This window comes from Ursus maritimus, unplaced genomic scaffold, assembly GCF_017311325.1.
Source record: "Ursus maritimus isolate PB19 unplaced genomic scaffold, ASM1731132v1 scaffold_23, whole genome shotgun sequence".
In the NCBI taxonomy this organism is placed as follows: domain Eukaryota; kingdom Metazoa; phylum Chordata; class Mammalia; order Carnivora; family Ursidae; genus Ursus; species Ursus maritimus.
Genome location: NW_024424786.1, coordinates 40125319 through 40148044, shown reverse-complemented (window position 1 = coordinate 40148044; position 22726 = coordinate 40125319). Strand labels below are relative to the sequence as shown.

Genomic DNA, 22726 nt, shown 5'->3' with positions numbered 1-22726 from the left:
GTCCTCCTTTGGTCCCTGGACATGGTTTTTCTTGACTTTCTACACATTTTTTTTTTAAGATTTTATTTATTTACTTGACAGAGACAGCCAGCGAGAGAGGGAACACAAGCAGGGGGAGTGGGAGAGGAAGAAGCAGGCTCCCAGGAGAGGAGCCTGATGTGGGGCTTGATCCCAGAACGCTGGGATCACGCCCTGAGCTGAAGGCAGATGCTTAACGACTGCGCCACCCAGGCGCCCTGACTTTCTACACATTTGACCACCAACTGGCTGCCGGTGGTCAGTTTTCTTCCGGTAACCACAGCCCTGGTTTGTGGGTAGCTCTTTTGTCATGGACTTGAAAAGCCACCGCCGTCCTTGGCCCACCTCACCCCCATCAGTATCAGGAAAAGCCCCAGGGGTGTCGGGACACCAGATCAGGTGCCACCAGCAGAACCAGGTTTGTGGCAGCTTAGATGGTTTCTTTGAGGGGAGAAGATCCCAGCTGCTGGAGAGAAATTTCTTCCCTCTTCTCTTCTGCCTCCTTCTTGGAAAGACCTCCTTTGACTCTGTTGCAATGGAAAGGCCAATGGAAAAATAAGACGGAAAGGCAGAGAAGACGTGGTGAGAAGCAGGTCATGTGTGCACAGCATTCAAGACATGTGTCTCTACTATCCCCAAACCCCCAGGGATGGTAGAAGCCACAGCAGCCCTTCCCCTAGTTCTCGTGGGGGCACCTAGGGAAAGACTGCAAGGTCAAAAAGTTTTCCAATGAGGACCCGAGGCCAGACATGCACTCAAGGTCACTCAGCTGGTGAATGGGGCACCAGGCTCCCTGAACTTACTGGTGCTGGGCCTCGCTCCCCTGTGGACCAGGGGCACCTGCAGACACCCCCGGGGGACTGGGTACTGCCAGGGCCCTTCTCCCTTTGCCCCAGGTAGAGAATCAGCCAGGCAGGAGCAGGGAGGAGAGTCAGGGGCTGGGAGACAGCAGGGAAATTATCTGGAATAGCCTTCCAGTGGGAGGGCTGCCCCGTGGGGCTTTCTGTCCTTTGAACAGGTGCAGTTTTGCCTTTTTCGCTTGTATCCCTCTATCTTTGAAATAATGTGTGTTCTGGTCTCTTTCATTTCATCCTGGAATTGTGCAGACTGAGAATGGTTTGTTCTACGTAATTATGTGAGTCTTCGTTTTCTTCTCGTTTTCATCATTTACACCTCTTGTCAGTTTCTCTGGTCTACTTTTCGGGGGCTACAGTTTGAGACCGTTTTCCAATGTTCCAAATGTTTGATCAGAGTTTGTATCCTTACCTTGTAACTCTTTTATTTCTAACCTTTTAGTCCAAAGGTTTAAGCCATTTTTGTGTGTGATTATTTCTTCCCATAATCACAAAGAAATGTTTCTTTCTTCTCGATTGACTGTCCTCCGTGTCTCTCTTTTCTGCACTTGAAGCCTTGTAGTCATCTTGACTCTGTCCCTTGGGTCCATTCAGCTTATTGGTTTCACCTGTTGTGTGCCTGCGGGGTGGGGGCTGAGGGACAGGAGCCTGTCCCAGCTGCCTGTTTCTCCCCAGCTCCTGCCTGTAGACTCCCCATGCCTTCGAAAGATGATTCCTAAAAACCCAGAGGCAGACATTCTCCAGATTCAGCTGCTACAATGGTTAGGCTTGCTCCACACCATTTTTAAAATTCATCATACGAGCAAAGATGACCAGAGGAGGCCTGTTGTGTGACCTGAAATCCATGGTATTCTTTTTTTAATGTTCGAAATATAATACAATAAGCATTAGAAACAGGCTGGGCTCGGCCCTGAAACTGGGGTTCACCAGCGGTGAGAGGGTAGCAGGAGGTCCCAGCTGACTAATGGCCTGGGCTTTGACCTTGGTGGAGTGCTGAAAGGCTGAAACCCATCCCCCACCCCTCACCTCTCTAAGCCCCCACTACCAGTGGGAGGAACTCCATGGGAGCTCACCGAATGGAGCCTCGCAACTTTGTCCAGACCCTGCTGCCTCTCATCCGGGTCTTTCCACCATCTCGGCAGGCTTTCCCAGACCCTTCCCTAGCTTCTGGGCCTTGAGAGGGGCTCCCCTGTGTCTGGGAAACGACCTAATTGAATTCTTATAATTGCTTTCATCTTGTGCTTCTCCCACTTGGTTACCAAAGAAAAGCTGCTTAATATAGACAATTTGGAGATAATTTTTATATTAATTTTTTTAAGTTTTATTTATTTAACTAATCTCTATCCAGGGCAGGGCTCGAACTCAGGACTGCAAGACTGAGTTGCACGTTCTAACTGAGCCAGCCAAGTGCCCTGGAGATAATTTTTAAAATAGAAAGTATCCAGGGAAAAAAATTAAATGTCACTCATACTTTGAGGCAATGACTGTCCCCGTTTTAACTTATTTCTTTCTCTCTTTTGAGTCTCTAGTTCTTTTTTTTAAGTTTATTTTTATTTATTAATTTCATTTATTTATTTAAGTAATCTCCACACCCAACGTGGGGCTTGAACTCATGACCTCAAGATCAAGCGTTGCAGGCTCCACCAACTGAGCCAGCCGGGTGCCCCTTGAGTCTCTATTTCTTCACATGATTGGGAAATACCGTAATTAATATTCATATACTATTTAACAGTATAGTATAAACATTCCCTGTGCCCTAAAAGAAGTCTTCATCAACATAACTTTTTACTACTGCGCAGTAGGTCATAATTTATTCAAGTCGTTGGCAATCTGGAGATTGCATTTTGTCCCAGGCATATTAAGCATGGTGATGAGTATCCTTGTAAATAAACTTTGTCCACATTTCAGCTTATTTGCTTAGGGTGGAGTCCTGGAAATGTCGTTGCCACTTAGAAGAATATGAAAATTTTCCCATCTCATGATCAGTAATGCCAATGAAACTTCCAGAAAGTTTCAGGAATTTCCTCCTTTCTGTCTATACATCCTTATTGACTACTACTATGTTTTAAATGTTTTCCTTATTGGATATTTAAAAATGACCTCTTTCCTGTTTTAATTTACATTTCTTTGATTCTGACTGACATGAATACCTGTCCTCTGTTCATTTTCTATCAGCATTTCCTCCTTTGTGAATGTTCTATTCTTACAGAAAAGGATTTTTTGAGCAGGGCTAGTCCACTCCTCCTTTGCTATGTTGCTCCATCAAACTGGGCCATAAGCCCAATTGGGTCATGGAGGCTGATGTGGCCCCACACCAGGCAATATAGACCATTCTGGAGAAACAGGATCTGGTCTTGTGGTTAATGAAGGATAGGAGCAATTTACACAGACATAATTTATTAACAAATGGATTTTTGTCAGCCTGTGAAATAAATATGGAGGAAGTTCCCTTACGTCTTTATGCAACCCAGGAACCAGTGGACGAAGGTGTGCTACAGCTAATCCCTCTTGGCTTGCGGCCATCTTGGAGATGGGTAACGGGAACTTGGAAAGAGCCATTTTCTTCTCATCTTAATCTTTGACACCCAAGGCCCGGGGCTAGCACTCAGAGTTATCTGGTGATTTTAGAAATGGAGAAAAATGAAATGGGCTGAGGAGTTCTTGAATTCTTATTGTTCTGATATCAAAAACTCTACTCAACTGACTCATGAGAGAGACGTTTCTTGCCTCCTGTTCCCCAACATCGCCGTTTCCTACCAAACCAAAACAAGTTGAGTCTTTTCTGTCTCATATTTGGTTGGAAGGGAATTGTCAAGAAGAACCCCGGAGAGGTTATTGAAGAAGCCCATGGACCAGAACACTCGAGAATCGTGCATGAGCATATTAAATGTGTATCTCATTATATGCCCCTCAGAGGCTCTAAAAATCTTAACTGCAAAAGGTCCTATGGCTGTTGGAACAGGTAATCATTGTTGGAGAAAACTCATTCTTCATGGGGGTGATATGGCCCCCAGGGGGGCGAAAACTGGTTCTTGGCGAGGGGGTGGATAAAAAATCCGAGATATTACAATGGTTTGCGGCCTTCCATAGGGCCATGGTACGTGAACAGATACAGAGTGTATCTCTGGTATTAAACTGTTATCGGGAGGGTGGGGGTGTGATTAGGGAAAAAAAATTTATATACAGAAAGGTCCCCGCAGTGGGGACGGGAGGGGTGATAATGAAAAACAGCTGAGAAACTGTTCTAAAGCAATTGCTCTAAATTCCTAGACCCAAGGCCCCATTTAGGCTGAGATTTACTAATGCAAAGGAGACAGAAAGGGTTTTTAAAAATCAGACCACATCAATCCCTTCCTCCAAGTCCTGCAGTGGTTTCTCTATCGACTTAAAAGCCTAAATTCTCAGAGTGGTCTCTAGGGCTGTCCCTGCCTTTCTCCAGGTTCATCTTTCAAGTTCACGCTTGGCCATCACTCAGCTCCTCCCAGCTCCCTGGGACTTCAGGGGGCCTTGCATAAGCTGTTCCCTTTTCCAGGGACACACTTGTCCCCTTCTCAACCTGGCTAATTTCTTCTCCTCCTCCTTTAAGTCTAGAGGCATCCCCAACCACTCAATGATTCTCTCTTACTTACACATTTATTTCTGTGTCTTTGTTCTCTCTGTTCCTCTCTTCCTCTGTAACCTCCGAGAGGGCAGAGATCACATCTGTCTTGTCGACTCTGCACCCCACACTTAGCACTGTGTCTGACCCACTGTAGCAACTCCATGAATAATAATACATAGATTAGATTTAATACATCGATTAGATCTCAAAAAGGCTAAACTGAACACCAGGTAAAATCCTTGGCCTCCAGAACTTGGCCACAGCTCCCTGAGCACTGTCCATTACGTTTATCAGCTCACTCGTGGCAGGCTCCATCTGGACGAGCTTCTCCTGGTGTCTCCCCAAAAGTAGGTTTTGTTCCCCAAGATGTTAGCCCATTCTATTTGCTAAAACAGCACCATGTCTGTCTCCTCCTTAATAGGTCGCAGGTTTAGGGGCGCCCAGGGGGCTCAGTCAGTTAAGCGTCTGACTTCATTCAGCTCAGGTCATGATCTCAGGGTCCTGGGATCGAGCCCCATCGGGCCCCGTCAGGCTCTGTGCTCAGTGGGGAGTCTGCTTCACCCTCTCCCTCTGTCCCTCCCGCTGCTCGTGCACGCTCTCTCTCTTTCTCTCAAATAAATAAATACAGTCTTTTAAAAAAATAAGTCACAGGTTTAAATTTGTTATGCAAAAGTTTATATGAGATGCAAATAGGCTCGTCTACCTTTTGGCATTGTTACACTTGCTATAATCTCAAGGGGGCGTCTAGAGGGGTGTGAGGTTGGAGGAGTGGGGAGGTCAAGGGGATTGTCCTTTATCTGTTTATGAGAATGACAACCTGTGTCATCAAAAATATATGGAAAACTTTTCTTCCCTTCTCTTCCTGAACAATTTGGTCTTAAAGCCATTACATGGGGCAGAGCAAGGTAGGTGTCCACATGGAGGGCTGGCCCAGGATGGGGTTTTGGAGCCCAGGTGGGGTGCGGAGGGGTCCGTGAAGGTGAGGATGGGTCACATGCTGGGGGGTTGATCAAACAGGCAAATACATTAAGGCTGAGGGAAGGCAGATTTCTCATTGTCAGAGAAGGGAGTTAAATATGAAAAGGGAGCAAACTAGGAGAAACCTGGTGGTGGGTGGTGCTGGGCTGGAGCTGGAGGTAGTGGTGTGACTCAGGGATTTCAGTATCATCTATGGATACAGAAAAAAAGATGTATGGGTCTGTGCGTCTCCATGCATATTCATAAACTCCCTACTTCTATCCGCTGAGAAGGCTTGAGAGCAGGAAAACCCCATCATAATGAGCCCCTCACACCTGGATCTTGGCTTTTTTTTTAAATTAAGATTTATTTATTTATTTATTTATTTATTTGAGAGAGAGAGAGCTCCAATGGGGGGGGGGCTATCTCACAACCCTGAGACCACGACCCGAGCCCAAATCAAGAGGTGGGCAACGCTTAACCGACCGAGCCACCCAGTCGCCCCAAGGATCTTGGCTTCTAAATACCCTTCTCTACCAAGATGAACCAAGACAGCCCGAGAAACGGTAGCTGCCAAGACCGCTACGGGGAAATGAGCCTGGACTCCGCGGTTGCAGCAGAGAACGCGGACATGCTTAAAGAATTTTAAAACAATACAAAAGTCAAAAGGGTCGTGCTGGCCAAATTGAGGACAAATTGAGCCTCAAAATAAGCAGTGTATAATACATTGAAAAATAAGGATTTATGAATCCGTAATGATACAAACGCATACATAATAGGTTGAAGTGTGATAAGGAAGGGGATACTTCCACTGTGTAAAGTACTTCACCACAAAACGCTTGTTAGTTACAGAGGGGGAAGAAGGAACCTTCCAGCACAAGAGGCGGGCAGGTGCCTCCTTCACTAAGGGATCGAGGGGAACATCACCCATCAGGGGACAGATCAGAATCGCGTGCCAGCTCATGGGATACCATGAGCAGGACTCGGCCTCACGTCTGCAGTAACATGGCCAGAGACGCTATAAGCTACAACCTATCACATCAGAAAACGCCAAACCGAGGGAAAATCTACAGGATAACTGGTCGGCATCTTCAAAACAGTCAAGGTCATGGTTAACTCACAGCTGGTCCGCGGCAGCGCCGTGTTCACCTTCAGAGACGTCGGAGCCAAGACACGGACCATCAACCACAGCAAGGGTGAAACGGACTAGCCAGGAATTTATCATGTGCTGTGAGTGTGACGCTCCCTCTGGAGGCAGCCTCTCCCAGCTTGTTTAATATTGTTTGTTGAGAATTATGGATTTCTGGTCTGTAATTAGTTTACCTGGTTCTACAAACTGATTTTCGCTGGGACCAACAGGATACCAAAAAAAAACCCCGCGGCAGACATATGCCTTGGCTGCCCCGAGACTGAGATGCCTCCCTTTCATGCTGACAGCCCGGGTGAGGGACCAAACCGAGGGCAGAGAGGACCCCGGGGCGGTGCACCTGCGTGCCCGGGGCCTTCCTGATGTTCGCCTGCACTTTCTTCCTCCTCATCTCCTGAAAGCCTTATACAAGGTGCTTGTGGACTCATGCTTGGCCCTCCTATTATAAAACCTTGTATAACCATTGGAGTCGAGAGAGTCCAAGAACCCCCGAGGACCTAGTCCAGCCTGAACAAAGTGCAACATCTAAATGCCACTTGTGATTCTGACCCGGATCCTCTTGCTTTATAGGATGTCGGCGGGCGGGGGAGCAGGGGGCGCGGGGAGGTGGGGGTGGGGCAGACTGGCAGAACCTGAACGAGGGAGGATTAAATGCAAATCATGTATCAACATTAGCTTTCTAACTGTGATGGTTCTGTTGAGGCTGTGTAACAGAACACCCTTGTTTGACAGAATCGCACCGTCGGGCATCTGGCAGAGAAGTCTCAACAACTTTCTCTCCGGGGGTTCAGACAAAGAGTGTAAGTTTGGGATTGTCCCGGATCGCACGGAACACAGAGATGCGGACGCAGATGTCCTCACACATACATAATTTAAAAAATAAACAATAAAAGCAATACAAAGTCTGGGACTACTCTGCAACGTTTGGGGAACTTCAGAGAGCTTTCTGCATTTGGGATATCAGTTAGTTTCCCAGCGTGGGCAAGCTGGTCCACACCCCCTGGGACCCACCGACTCCTAACAGGACCAGCTAGGTTAGATCCAATCAGCAAACTGTTGTGAGAAAGAATGGCTTGTTCCCAACTCTTTTCTCTTATCTTTTATTTTAAAGATTTTATTTCCTTATTTGACAGAGAGAGAGAAAGCACAAGCAGGGGGAGCAGCAGACTCCCCGCTGAGCAGAGAGCCCCATGATGTGGGGCTCAATCCCAGGACTCTGGGATCACGCCCTGAGCGGAAGGCAGACGCTTCACCGACTGAGCCACCCAGGCGCCCCTCAACAATTTTAAAAACTAAAATTATTTTTAGGGGCACTTGGGTGGCTCAGTCAGTTAAGCATCAGATTCTTGATTTCGGCTCAGGTCGTGACCTCAAGGTTGTAAGATCGAGCCCCATGCCTGGCTCTGTGCTTGGAATAGAGTCTGCTTGAGATTCTCTCTCTCCCTCTCCCCCTGCACACACTCTCTCTCTCAGCAAATAAATTAAATTAAATTAAATTAAACTAAATTAAATTAAATTGTTTTTAGTAAATCATCTCCATCATGTAATTGGTTCACATCTGTAACAACCTACCATAGCTTTATAATAAATGTTCCCGGCAGGATCAAAGGAAGCTCTGTTACCCAAAACTCCAATTTCATTTGGCACTACTGGGATTTTCCCGTAGTTCAGGTAAGCAAAATGTGACTTTAAAAAGGCGCAGGCCAGAACCATTACAGTAATATCGGGGCGGGCGGGGGCACTCCCTCCAGTTGTCTCTTCATGTACTTGGGTCCCTCAGGCAACGTCTCAGAGCACCTGCAAGCAGGCTCCGGATCGGGTTATTGACAAAGATTAACCCAGCATCTGGGGTGTCTAGCCCTATACCTGTGGCATGAATGGGAATTAAACGGGCAGAGAGCAAGGGGAGGAATGTTCCAGACAGAGAGAGCAGCCTTGGTGTTGGCAGGGGCCAGATCCTGGGAGCTTTGTGAGATTTCAGATTTTATCTTCAACATAAGAGGGTGCCAGGGAAGGGCTGCAAGGAATGATGTGATTCTTTACATGGCAAGTTGCTGTATAAAGAAGAAAGTGGAAGGGACAGGGGAGATATGAGGCTTTTAGAGCTGTCCAGACTCGGAGGGGGATGGTCCCAGGGGTGAGAGAGGCGGACAGATTCTAAATATATTTTGGAGGCAGAACTGCCAGGACTTGCCAAAGGAAATGTCCTTGATCTATGTGAGTCCAGCCTTAGTCCATGGCTCAGGTTAGATGGAGGATGCTCACGGGGGATTATTTCAAGGATTTCAAACACGGTCCACCTCACAGGTCTCTGCGCATAGATGGCTCCAGCTGTGGGATCAAGCTGGACTCAGAGAAAGCTACAGACTTGGGTCCTGTTCCCTTCCCCGGCCCCATTCCCCACAACCAAGGGGCTTCAGTGACCCCACTGTTGCTGAGAAACGCAACGAGTCCGCTTGGCACTTTCAGAAACATCATCAAGGACATCACCTTACTCAGTGGCCTCCCTAAGGAGATCCACGAGAGAAATTTCTTCTAGTGCTAATTGTTGAGGAAAGTTTCACTTTCCCCAGAGAACTGGTAGCCCTTTTTCTCTCTGACAATATGACAAAAGTCATTAACAGGGTCTCTTTCCGTTGCCAGGAAGCTTGGGCCAAATTTGAAGGCCACCAACGCAGCCACACGGGCCTGTCTTTGCTTGAGAATATGGCACTTCTCCTCCCCACAAACCGTCATCCCCACCTCTCTGCCAGGCTTGACTTCAACTCATGCTCCTGCTTTGCCTGGTTTCCAGTTTATCCTTCATGCTGTTTCACCATTCATGGCTGGGTCTGTCCTTGATGAAAGCCAAGCCTCTTAGACAAACGTGGGTAGACGAGGCTGGTGTTCCCGGCACCGCTCCCACCCACCAACCATGACATTGTAACAGCAGCAGGAGGACCCTCGTTGCCCCGAGTTGTTTCACGGGAACCTGCAGCCCGTTTGGCCATCCCCCCTCACCATGCCCGGAGGCTCCTTACCTCTTCTCCATGGCCTCGATGGTCTCCACCAGGGGCGCGTTGCGGGTCTCAGCCAGGAAGCAGACGGCCAGCCCGGCCAGGATCGAAGTGGCCCCGAAGCTCATAGGCGGTAGGATGGTGCTGAACTCCCCGAGCGTGGTGACCAGGGGTGCCACCAGACCCCCAAAGCGGGCATTGACCGAGGCAAAGCCCATCCCCATCTGCCTAAAAAGTGCGGACTGGTCAGTGGCCATGGCCCAGGCTGCCTAGAGGGCCGGGAGTGCCAGGCCCTGGGTGTCAGGGGACAGACAGAAAGGAGAAAGGGTCCTGCTTCAGCAAGCTCAGCAGGTATCAACCTGGAGCTCCAGAGCCTCCCACGGGGCAGGGGCTGATGTGCTCCCCCGTGCACCCACCTGATCTCTGTGGGGTACAGCTCTCCCGTGAACAGGTACACGCAGATGAAGGAGCTGGCCAGGCAGCCTTTGCCTAGCGCCGCCTGGGCCGTGCGCAGGGTTTGCATGTCTGCAGGGGGGTAGGCGGAGCCGGGGGTTAGGGGGAGCTCAGAAGCCCAAAGGCGATCGGGGAGGCAGAGGGGTAGTGGTGGAAGCAGGGGTGCTCAGGAAGGGACGGGATATGGGAAGAGGCAGAGGCTGAGGCTCAGAGCTCGAAAAGGGAGGAGAGAGGCAGAGAAATGGGTAGAGGGGATTGGGATTCCCACTACCTCGCGTTCTCACCGGGGCCCCAGAATGCCCTGCACTGCCCTTCTCTCACTTCTGCCTCCTTTTCCCCTTCCCGAGGCAGGACAAATTTTGGAGTTAGGCCTGGGTTAAATCCCAGCTCTGACCCAGCTGGGTGATCTCGGTCTCTGTCACTCAATCTCTCTGAGCCTCCCTGTCCTCCACTGTAAAATGAGGAAAACACCAGCACCTGCTTTGCAGGGCTGTCCTAAGATTCCATGATGTCGTGAGTGCAAGGAGCTCTGCGCTCGCTCAGTGTTTGCTGTTACCATCATTGGCTTGTCCTGCCCTCGGTTATGATAGTAAAACCCCAACGCACACGCCAGACACTGAAGCAATGGTCAAGGAAACGGTGGTACGTCCCCAGGCTGCACACTGGATCCAGGAGGGGGGTTTATAAAACACCCACACCTGGGCCCTACCCCTCTCCGTTACATGAAAGCCTCTTGGGGATAGTCTCAAGTTTGGGTATTTCTTTAACGGTCCCTAGGAGATTCCAACGTGCAGCCAGAGCTGTGAAACACCAATCTGGATGAATTATTCCATCGTAATACAAAATCAGGGCCATGGAACATCTGTATGAACACGAACGAGCCTCTTGGGGCACCTGGGTGGCACAGTCCGTTAAGCATCCAACTCTTGGTCTCAACTCAGGTCTTGATCTCAGGGTCATGAGGTCAAGTCCCACATTGGACCCCACGGTGGGCATGGAGCCTACTTAAAAAATAATAATAAATAGGGCATCCTGGATGGCTCAGTTGGTTGAGAGTCTAACTTCAGCTCAGGTCCTGATCTCAGGGTCCTGGGGTTGACCCCACTCAGCAGGGAGTCTCTTTCTCCTTCTCTCTGTGCCCCTCCCCTGCCGGGCACTTACACACTCTCTCTCTCAAGTGAATGAATAAAATCTTCAAAAATAATAATAATAAAAATAAATAAATAACATGAAAAAGCATATTTATGTTATAACATAGTGAAATAGGATATATTATATATGTATATAAAGAAGACATACACATACATACTTATATAATCCTATTTATATGTGTATATACATTATATAATATTATCTCAATTATGTGAAATACAAAATCTACAAAAAGGAAAAGAGATTGGAAGAAAATATGTCAAAATACCAATTATTACCAATAATAATAACCTATCCCCTTTACAGGAAGGCGATAAAGCACCGAGAAATCAGACAAGTTGACCAAGGCCATGGGCCCTCGGCTTCGCACGAGCTCTAGGACTCTGATACTCAACGCTGGCTTCTTGCTGGAATCACTGGACTGTTCTTTGGACACCTACAGTTGGGTCCCATTCCCGGACACTGGTGGCACTGGCCTGGAGCCCCTGGGCATCGCGAATTTCAAAGGTCGTCAACCTGATCTCCTTGACAAGATGGTAAATGCTTTGGGGGCAAAGACCCATGTCTTTGCCAATTCTCCACCATGACCCTGATACCAAGCGCTAAGTGCTTAGTAAAAACTCTGCTAATGGACGGTCACTTCCTCTCCAGATCCAGAAGAACATCCCTCAGCCTTGTTCCCTTGTTGTAGTCATTGCCCACCAGACCCCAGACCCCAGAGGCTCCCGGGCGGTCATGGCAGAAGCAGATGGCTCACCTTCCGGCACAAACATGTTCACGATCACCATGAGCCCCGCCAGGATGAGGAAGGAGGCCACGGTTGCCCGGCGGCCCACGTATATCATGGTGGTGGTGGCCACCAACATGGCCGGGATGTCTATGACCCCGAACAGGACCTGCACCAGGTAGACGTTGAGTCCAAACTTCTGCAGGTCCATGGCCAGCCCGTAGTAAGCCATGGAGTTGGAGAACCTGGAAGAGGCAGCAGAACAGTCCTGCTCCAGCCCAGGCTCCACGGTTCTGGACTCAGGGGACAGTACACGGGATGAACGACATAGGACGCCATTCTCAGAGAGTTAAAATCCCCTGGATTTAACCTGCCTGCCATACCCCTCGCCAAATCCAGGTCTCTGACTTGGTTCTTAGAGCCCAGGCTCCTCCCTCCCTGTCCCTGCTTAACCACCTGCTCCCCCGAGTCCAAATCCATGCGTTCTGAAGTGGGAATGTCTTCCCTATCTGCTCTGCTCTAGCCCCTTCACCTGCAGCCTTCAGTGGCTGATCTGAGCTTCATATCTAAGAGCTGGAAGGAGAAAACGAGAACCTTCCAACCAGGCCAAGACCCCATTGGACCCTCACAGCGTCTCCCAACGTTTACTGAGAAATCTGCTCCTGCAGATGGCTGCTTCTGCCAACGGAGTTTACGGTCAATCTGATGGCAAAGGTCTGGAGTTCTCACACGGGGCGGGGGGCGGGGGTCTCCAGAGAAATGTAACATGTCCCTGAGCCAGTGTCTCAAAGAGTTATTTGTACATCCGTGTTCATCGCAGCGTTATTCACAAGAGCAGAAAGGGAGAAGCAACCCCGAGTGTCCGTCAACCGATGGATGGACAAACAGCATGTGGTACACGGGGGTAATTACTCAGCCGTCAGACAGAATCAGCACAGAACGCAGCCGAACTGCGCGGTTATCAACAGTACGATGCCGAACTTTCTGTCGTGTCATTTCTCCCACTGAACAATAAAAGCATGGGACTGGCCCTCATGAACCCCGGCGGGTCGGCCTGGTTTCATGTCCCTGCAAGACCACATGCAGACACGGGCTCTGGAACGTATGGGGGAAGGGGGTGGGAAAATGGAATTTGGCAGGGGGCTTTCTCCAAGCAGGACCCAGCCTCTGCCCCCTTAGCACTTACTAAGAAACGCCTACCATCACTCCCATCTACCCCAGCTCTGTGAGTCAGGGGGATGGAGAAAAAGAGAAGACATTTCTAGAAAGGTGATACAGTAATTCTTATTGACCCCAGGCAGGTCTGGATTCATGTAACACTGTAAAGATATTTACAGGTACGATTAAGTTATTAGAAGCAAGTAGCAGATATGTATGGTATTAACCCATTTTTGTAAGATTACATGTGCGTGTCTTGTGTGTACCAGGGTCTGGAAGGATACAGGCTCATGCTTGGCAGGGCTTGCTGCTGGGGCTGGGGGGAGCAGCGGGAGGGGGGCGTTCGCTTTCCTCTCGTACGGGGGTAGCAGGGTCACATCTTGAGTTTTCAAGTGTCAGGCACTGTTCTATCGGCTGCACATACATTAATGCTTCTCATCCTCACAACCACCCTACATGGTAGGTACTCTTACGATACCGATGTTACAGTTGGGGAAACGGAGGCACAGAGAGGATAGTAACTCGCCCAAGATCAAGACAGGGCTGGCAGATAAGTGGCAGAGCTGAGATTCAAATCCAAGCAGTCAGGTTCCAGAATCCTGCCTTTGGTTTTGTCTTCTTTTTTTTAAACTGAAGTACAGTTGAGTTCTGCCTCACAACCAAGACGCCATCCTGCCTATACGTTTCCGGGTTGTTTGAAAAAATAATTTTTTTTTCAATGAGTATGCAGTGCTTTTGTAATTTAGGGGGAAAAAACCAGTAGAGGAAAAGAAATGCAAGTTAACGGAAGCATTTACCACAGAAGTGCGTGAACGTCTACCAGTTCCTCATACTTCCTCTTCCTCCCAAATCTCCCCACCTGCCGGCAGAAACTCCGTCTGGGTGACCCAGTCACTAGCTGCCCAAATTACTTCCTTTTAACAGAAATGGGCCTTAGCTTATTCTTTCCAGAAGGACCGAAGAGGGGACTTTCAACCCTGGAATTGTTCATTCGTGATGTGGCTTCTCGGTGGGAAGAGGACAGCGAGGTAGGGGCTTGTGGGCCGGCAGGGTGCTGGTGGGAGAGGGTCACCTTCCTGACTTGGCTTCTGAGGAGCTCTCTGGCTGCCCAGGGCAGAAGCCCTCTAAAGGTCCAGAGGGGTGGACAATCCCACATTTCCAGTGTGCAGGGGACACAGCTCCGAACTTTGTCAGAGAACAGACTCTACCAGAGCACGCACCCCGGCCAGGTCTGGGAGGGTTACACGTCTAAGCATTCAGTCCTCAAAAGGACCTTAGGGCTAGGTATATAAGTTGGAAATTGGGGCACCAGGAGGCCGGCTGACTTGCTCAAGGTCACCCAGGTAGTCTGGTCTTCTACCACAGCCTGGCCAGTAACCACAAAACAAGAGTGCTGGGTCTCCTCCAGAGAACAGATAACCGATAGCCCGTGTTCCCTACTTTACAAATAGCAACCCTTACTATTTATGTATCTGGGACATCCCGTCAAGTGCAATTAAAATGACCCCCCTACGTCCCCCCCCCTTTTTTTAAAAAAGATTTTATTTATTTATTTGACAGAGAGAGAGGCAGCCAGTGAGAGAGGGAACACAAGCAGCAGGAGTGGGAGAAGAAGAAGCAGGCTCGTAGCGGAGGAGCCTGATGTGGGGCTCGATCCCATAACGCCAGGATCATGCCCTGAGCCGAAGGCAGACGCTCAACGACTCCGCCACCCAGGCGCCCCCCCAACCCCTTTTTAAATCAGTTTCTTGGGGCACCTGGGTGGCACAGCGGTTAAGCGTCTGCCTTCGGCTCAGGGCGTGATCCTGACGTTCTGGGATCGAGCCCCACATCAGGCTCCTCTGCTGGGAGCCTGCTTCTTCCTCTCCCACTCCCCCTGCTTGTCTCTCTCTCACTGGCTGTGTTTCTCACTGGCTGTCTCTGTGTCAAATAAATAAATAAAATCTTTTAAATCAATCAATCAGTTTCTCATCTGAGGATTTGCCAGCTGCCAGTCTGTGCTAATGGGAACAGAGAGCGCTTGTGCTTTTATCCATTTTACACTTCCTGTTTATCTATGTGGCTGCTGTGAATTCCTTCCTGTCCCCTGGCAAACTCCACAACCGTTTCTGTAAAATCCGCTTAGATGTCATCTCCTGCACGAAGCCCTCAGCAGCCCTGACTCAGTCAGGAGAACTGCCATAAGGACACCTGTCATACCTCATAGACGTTATTGTTTCCTGTCTGTCCCTTCTGGACCCACAAGTGTTTCTCCAGAGTGCGACACTTCCCAGATCTCCTGGAGACCCCAAGGCTCTATCAGGTTGGGATGAGGTGTAATTTGGAAAAGCTCTGTGGGTGATTCCAATGGGTAACCCCCCCCACTAAGGTGAGACCCACTGTTCAGATGTGGGGTCCCTAGGTCAGCACAGATGGCTCATCTATGACCGCATCTCAGCACTGAGCAGAGGGCCAGAGGCCCCTAGAGAAAGGGTAGGGAACAAGACTGAATTCACAAGGCTCACCTGCTCATTGCATTAAGAGTATCTGAGAACAGGGGCGCCTGGGTGGCAGCGGTTAAGCGTCTGCCTTTGGCTCAGGGCGTGATCCCGGCGTTCTGGGATCGAGCCCCACATCAGGCTCCTCCGCTATGAGCCTGCTTCTTCCTCTCCCACTCCCCCTGCTTGTGTTCCCTCTCTCACTGGTTGTCTCTATCTCTGTCGAATAAATAAATAAAATCTTTAAAAAGAGTATCTGAGAACAGAGTCTGGAAGTGGGGATAGAAGGCGTGTCCCTGCCTCGGGTCAAAGACTTGGGCTCAAGCACGTCACCTACCAGACCACCATGAGACAGCACGTGACCTTTCGGATGGCCGGGGTTCGGAAGAGGTCTAAGACCGAGTTGGAGGTGCGGACATTCGCAATCTCACTCTGGATGTAAGAGCTCACCACCTGGACAAGGAAAGTTTGATCAGCAGAAGGAAGGATCTGGGACCCTATTTTCCTGTGAGGAGTCCCTTCATCTGTGGAGAGGAAGGTCAAGGTTGAGGTTCCCCGGCAAGATGGCTGGTTCTAGTCTCTCCATCCTGAGACGGATGGCTCTCAACGAATTGCTTCCAGGGCTTCGGGATGAAGCAGAGAAGTTCCAGTGTGAGCCCCAAGGCTCCTGGGCTGCCTGGTGATTGGGCTGGAATTACCACCTGTGGTTCTCGAGGGACCCTCACGTCTCATTCCTGCTAGAGACGCTGAGATAGGCTTGGGCAGTGGTGGAGGGCAGGGGTTCTGAGTGGTTCTGCCACTTCCCACTGTGTGTTCTTAGGCAAATGACCTGGCCCATTCAAACTTCAGTTTCCTCAACCGCAAAAGTAACACATGAAATGAGATTATGTCCGTAAAGCCCTTAGCAGAGCGCTCAGCACGGGGCTTGAGAAACCGTCCTTATTTATAATAAATGGTAACTATCTTCTAACTGGTAACTATCTTATGCTGGTATTTATTGTAAAGGGTACTTTTGTTACTGATTCTTTGTTAATTTCATTTTATGATTTCTACTTTAACATTGTCACTTTATTATTTTATTTAAATTTCGGCTAGGTGTCAATGGGAAGGGGTCATTTCTCCACGGCACAGATGGATGGACTGATGAACAAACAGTTAAATTATTGCGTTCCGATCACACAGCCATTCAGTGGTTCCACCTGTTTGCCTCACCGGAACTCTTCCCTCTTCACCTGGGTGGTGGGTGCGTCCTGGGAAGCTGCTGAGTCCCGGCCCATCTAGAGGCCAGCAGACGGTCCCCCCCGCTTCCACCCACGTGCCTACCTCTTTGGTGAGCCTCTCGCCCTCCTCCGCTCTCCCGTTCATAACGGCCACTTTCCTCAGGTTCTGCACAGCCAGCTGCGACCTGCCGTGGAGGAGGAGCCAGCGGGATGACTCCGGCAGCCACCTGGCACCAAAAGAAGGATCAAGGATGGCGGGGTTGAGTCGAGCTCCTTCCATCCTCCAAACCCAAGTACACCTTCGTTCCCCTTCTTTCAGACCCTAAAAAAGCACACCGTCCTGCTGCCTGCAGACTCAAGAAGCCTGGGGGACACGCCGGCTTCCCTTTCCCAAAGCACAGCAGGCAGGGAACAATGAAGGGCACTTAGAAACGTTCACAGATCCAGTTTTGAATCCGGTTCTGACCCTGCTGTGTGGCTTGAATGAGTCGTGGGCCCTCCCTGGGCTGTGCCTCAGTTCCCCTCCTGTTGTGAGTTGCAAAGGAACTGAGGAGGCAAAACCACGCGAACGTTCTGGAGCCTTACACTAACGGAAGGGATTTGATCGGAGCTTCCCGACAGCCAGGGGCAGTGCCCGTGAGCCCGTGGTCCCCACAAGCATCGAGCCTCTTTCAAGTCCCCAACACGTCCAACAAGTCCCAGTCATTGCAGAGCCCCAGATCGTCACGGGTGAGGCTAAGTCACATTTGTCGGGACGTACCACGAGTAGAGGAAGAAGATGAGGAAAGGAACAGAGACAGCAAACTGCAGCCACCGCCAGGGGCGGATCAGGTATGCCACTCCGGCCAGGATGAGTTGCCCCAGGGTGAAGGAGTACCCCAGCAAGACCCCCGCCACGGTCCGGCCCCGCGTGGGCATCCACTCCACGACTGCGGAGAAAATCAGGACAGGATCAGTGGGACTCATAGCCCCCACGATTGTCTAATCCACCTGTGCCCTTCAGGGCGACTCCGTGGCCACTTGAAATTCTTCCAGAGACCTCCTGAGACACAAGTGCACCAAAGAACTAAATACAACCCATAAAACCACCAGAATGTTAGAAAAAATCATGGCAATTTTTTTTTTCAATCTTAGAGTCAGGAAAGTCTTTTCTAAGAATGCCACAAAACTCAGAAAGAGTAAAAACAAAACAAAACAAAAAAGTCAACAAACTTGACTTTATAAAAATAAGAGTGTCTGCATATAAAACAAACACCTTCACTGTCTTTAACAACAAAAGCAAACACCATAAGTCAAGTCGAACGTCAGCAAAAACAGGCAAACAAAAAATTTGCAACTCAGATTATAGATAAAGGGTGAATTTCCCTAATATTGGAAGGGTTCTTACGTATCTATAGGAAAACGACCAAAAGGCAAAAAAAAAAAAAGGAAAGGAAAGAAAGAAAAGAAAAGAAAAAACAAAAAGAAAAGAAAAAGAAAAAACCCACAAAAAAAAACAGGCAAAAGATGTAAAGGGTTGGTAGGAAAGGAAATATAATGGCTCTTAATTACATGATTTTTTTGTAAATAGCAAAGCTTGGAAGCAACCTTGCTGTCCATGCATGGGGCTGGTTAAGGAATCCCGCACTCTCTCACAAGGCAACAGTAGCACGTTAACGAGGACGCTTCTGTCCCACGAGGAGCCAGCTCGTGTGTCCCGTCAGTCAGCAAATCCTGTTGCTTCGACCAACAGAATCCAGTCAAGCCTTTCCCGCCTCTTCCTGCTCCCCCTCAGCTCAAGCCAGTCTGCCGCTGGCTGGTGACCCGCAGGAGCCCCAGAACTGGCCTCCACGGGGACCCTGGCAAATGCTGAGTCAGACCAGGTCAGGCCTCTCCTCAGCTCGGGATCCTCCAATGGCTCCTGTCTTGCTCAGAGTCAAAGCCAAAGTCCATAAGTGGTCACAGGGCCTAAGGATCTGCACCCCTAACTCCCTGACCTCATCTGTCACCACTCCCCTCCCCGCTTCCCACCCCATGCTCTGCTCCAGCCACAAGACCCCCTCCTCAGGACGCCTGGCTGGCTCAGTTGGTTAAGCACCTGCCTTTGCCTTCTGGCCCCATGAGCCGCGGCTGGACGCCCGCCCTGGAGACTGAGGCGAGTGGGCTGGGATTTGTTGGGATCGTGCGTGAGATCAACAGCCTTCAGTGTCCTGATTCAGGGAGGGGGGTGTCAGCTGTGCGAGCCTGGTACATCCTGGTTCTCCAGCCCAAAGATTCCCCCCTATCCCTGAAATGAAAGAGCCATTCCATCTTTGGCAGCCGTCTCTGGGTCCCTCAGACCCTCCCTGAGCCTGGTGGCGGCCCAGGTGTCCCAGGTGCAAACTAAGCCCTTAGCACAAGCGGGCGGCAGGCCTGTGCGCACGGGGGCTTTCCACTGCCTCTCAGCGCTCCACACCAGTGCTCCCAGCAGCTGCCTGAACCCAGCCTGGAGTGAGGACGGACCCTGTCACTTTGCGAGTGGGGGACACTCCCACCTGGCTTCCAGGGGGCCGGGTCTTCCCCATGGCGCTAAGGAGTCACCACCTTTGCAGCCTGGGTGAGCCCTGCCCTTTTTGGAGCCACAGAATCTTAAGGCTGCCTACAGCCTTGGGGACGACTGTGTCTCAGCTCCCTTCTGCGTCCCCACACTGAGCCCACACCGAGCCTGGCATACAGGAGGTGCTTACTAAGTGCTTATTGTGGACTATCGCACACAGGAAATAGTTCAACCCTCTCAGCGCACAGAGGGGCACACTGCAACCCAGGGTCCACGGCTGAGAGCCCAGATCACCCAAGAACCCCGCGGTGGGGTTCTGAGTGGAAGTCACTGGACGAGAATCCCAACACACAACAGGAAAGACGTCCACGAATAGGGCGCCACCCCCACTTCCGCGAGCCCTCCTCCCCTCCAGGCCCCTCCTTGGCTGGACTCACCCAGGGAGAGGGAGTTGAGGATGATGCCGGAGAAGGTCATGCCCATCAGGAACCGGAAGACACAGTAGGCGCCGAAGGAGCCGAAGTAGGCCGTGGCGGCCCCCGAGACTGCCAGCTGCAGGTAGGACCAGACCAGGGGGCCCTTGCGGCCCAGCCTGAGCCGGGCGCCGGGCACGGGGTTAGCTCCCGGGGGCAGCAGCCGCATCCCTCATGGGGGTTGCCGACGGAGGGCGGAGGAAGCTGCCCCCCAGGCCAGGCCCTCCTCACAGAAGTGACTGGGACCCAGGCACTGGCGGCTGAGGTTGGTCAGGGAGGGAGAGGCGTGGTGTGGAACAAAACCAGACCCAAAGAGATGTCTTTTCTCTTTTGTTCCTTCACTCAAGGAGCATTTCTGGCCCCCTGACCCAGCTCCTACTCTTCGGGGCTTGGGGAAATGCAGGGATTCTGCAAAGGTCCAGAGGCAGGTAGAGCCGGTGGCGAGAGGGTCCCCTGAGTGAACTTCTGGCTGGACAGAGGCCTCACACCAGGACTCCCGGGCCAGTGGGAGCAGGACCCCAGCGTCAAGTCCTCATTTGAACTGGTCATGCTGGGGAGGTCAGGGTGGGGCGGGGGTTTGTTACCCCACAAAGGGGTCGAAAGGCAGGGTTCAGGGTAGCAGGGTTAACCCCATCTGGCCTGGGCATGGCCCCATTTGTGAGGGTCCAGGACCAGAGCCCTAGTGTGGCCGGGAGGGCAGCAGGCCAGGAAGGGGGCCACAGACTGCCCAGCCCGTGATCCACTCGTTCGTTCACTCATTCATTCTGTGACGCAAACATGCCTCGATCACCTCTAGGTAACCGTCCTGCACTGGGGGCTGGTGACAAACATGACACCAGGGATAAGAGACAAGCTCGTCCATGGGAAGGCCACGCTGTGCTGCGACCCACTATGACCAGGGTCATGACAGAGCTGCCCACGAGGGGCCTGAGGCATGCAGCACAGGAGTGGGGTGGGGGCAGTCTGCACTCCAGGGTGCGGGAGGGCCCCCTGGAACTGGCAGGGAGGGGAGAGGAGAGGGGGAGGGAGAAGGGGAGGACGGAGGAGGTGTGGAGCCCACTCCATTGGAGCCAAGCGCCATGTTGGGTTTCCCGGGGTCTCTCTAGAAGGGCTGGCGGCTATCCTCAGGGGCCAGTCTGCTTAGTTCTGGTCATCTGTACAACAGAATTCGGCAGGGACAGTAGGGAGGGCCAGAAAGCTCTTCCTAAAGGAACATGCAGAGCCTCAAAGGGAGAGTAAAAGCCAGGCGTGGGGTGCACCACCATCTGTGTGACAAAGGTGGGACAGAGCACATGTACCCGGGGCTTGGATTACATAAAATCGTAAAATATCTCTGGTAAGAGACACAGAAACCAGACCACCCTCCAGAAATCACTGGACAGGAACAGACACTTCCCTGCAGACTCTCCCACACCTTCCAGAATGGTGAACCATGCGAATGTATTATCTCTAGACAAATCAACGTCAATCAAGTAAAACGAAGAGGCTCAGGTGGCTGGGGCCCTCCCCCCTCAAGGCTCACCTGTCCGCGAGGCCGCCAAACACGGCGGCGCCCACCAGCACCCCGGCCATGTAGATGGACTGAGCCAGGTCGCGGAGGGGGCGGGCCTCACACACCAGATCCCACTGCAGGGGAGCGAGAGGGACGCTCCAGCCTCGGCCTCGGGCCGCAGCACCCCCCCCCCCACCTCCCTGCCACCGCCCCGGCCCCCTGCTGACCTCCGTCACGATGGTGGACGGGAAAATGCTGCGGTCATAGACCCAGCCGTCCTTGCAGCCCTCCGTGGCCGCCCCGTGGACAGAGGTGTTGGGGCTCAGGAGGGCCCACTGAGGCTCCGTGAAGCGCTGGCAAGGCTCAGGGGTCCCGAGCCGGTCCAGGGGTACCGTGGCCCTCAGCCAGGCCCCCGAGTGGTTGGCGGCGGCCGCGGTGTGGTTGGCGGGGCCCCGGCAGTGGTGGCCGGGCACGGCGGCCGTGAAGTTCTGCAGGAAGTTGTGACAGGCCAGCAGGCTGCAGGGCAACAGGAGCAGGGCCGTGTAGACTAGCTGGAAGCGGCCCACACCACCCAGGGTGTCCAGCAGCTCCGCGAAGGCCATGGCCATGGGCCTGGCCCACGGCCCAGCCTCCCGCAGCCTTATGTAAAGGACGGGGCCCCGGGAGGTGGAGGAACAGGCCGGGGGTCAGGACCGCAGACACCCCGGTGTCCGACAGGTCGCAGGGGTCTGGTTACACCTCATGGGAGGCCTCGGGCATCCCCATACCTGCAGGGCTCCCCCTTCCTCCAGGGCCTTGCTCAATTCTCTCCATCTCCCCTCCGTGTTAGAAAAGCAGGGGTCCCAGAGCACTGCCTCGCAGCCCACCGCCCAGATCTGCAGGCCCAGCCGCCGACCGCTGCCCGCACCAGCAGGACCCCAGCAGTCACTGCGGTGCCGTCATCACCCTCCCCTTTATCCTGAGGCCATCGTGAGGCATCTTCAAGAGCCCGATCCAGCCTCAGCACAGGGGACCCAGTCCCTGTGCCCGAACCCCCAGGAAGTCAGAGGCTGCACAGGAGCCGCTGGGGTGGGGGGAGGGGGGAGTCCTTTAACAATGCTCAAGCAGGGCAGCCAAGGGGAGGCCCCAGTCTCCCTGCCTCCGTCCCAGGCACTCAGGCTCAGCGTGGGGGTCTGCGAGGGGGTAGGTCCACCGGATCATCCAGACCGCTCAGTATTCCAACCCGCTCATCAACCAGAACCCCAATACAGAGAAATAGCAGGTGGGGCCCAGGGCGCCTGCCCTCCCAGCCCTCCCACCCTCCCACCCCAGCCCAGACTCCCAGGAAGTGATGGGCACCCCCCCTGACAGGACGCCAAGGCCCAGGACCCGCTCTAGGACTCCCAAGGGCAAAATGCAGGCTCAGGACGGGGGTGGGGGGAGGAGTTTCCAGGCTAGGGAGCAGTGTGTGTGTGGGGGGGGGTCTGCCACTTGGGGCTCCCAGCAG

The 22726-nt window shown here is 52.0% G+C and overlaps 1 protein-coding gene across 2 annotated transcripts in view; it reads right to left on the bottom strand.

Moving 5' to 3' along the window:
• The window catches only part of LOC103679572 (solute carrier family 22 member 20), a 22304-nt gene extending 226 nt beyond the window's left edge, over positions 1 to 22078 (bottom strand). The window contains exons 1-10 of one of the 2 annotated variants that reach the window (XM_040639388.1): positions 21468 to 22078; positions 21271 to 21374; positions 19713 to 19867; positions 17521 to 17689; positions 16864 to 16987; positions 15878 to 15993; positions 11936 to 12150; positions 9990 to 10098; positions 9598 to 9801; positions 1 to 545 (exon numbers count right to left, since the gene is read on the bottom strand). The exon at positions 1 to 545 is cut by the window's left edge and continues 226 nt beyond it. In XM_040639388.1, coding sequence (XP_040495322.1) covers positions 449 to 545; positions 9598 to 9801; positions 9990 to 10098; positions 11936 to 12150; positions 15878 to 15993; positions 16864 to 16987; positions 17521 to 17689; positions 19713 to 19867; positions 21271 to 21374; positions 21468 to 21848 — 1674 coding nt within the window. In that variant the 5' untranslated portion in view covers positions 21849 to 22078 and the 3' untranslated portion in view covers positions 1 to 448. Of the gene's footprint in view, positions 546 to 9253; positions 9802 to 9989; positions 10099 to 11935; positions 12151 to 15877; positions 15994 to 16863; positions 16988 to 17520; positions 17690 to 19712; positions 19868 to 21270; positions 21375 to 21467 lie in introns of those variants that run through there. The other variant, XM_040639389.1, reaches the window with a different exon arrangement.
• Between the last annotated feature and the right edge of the window lie 648 nt (positions 22079 to 22726).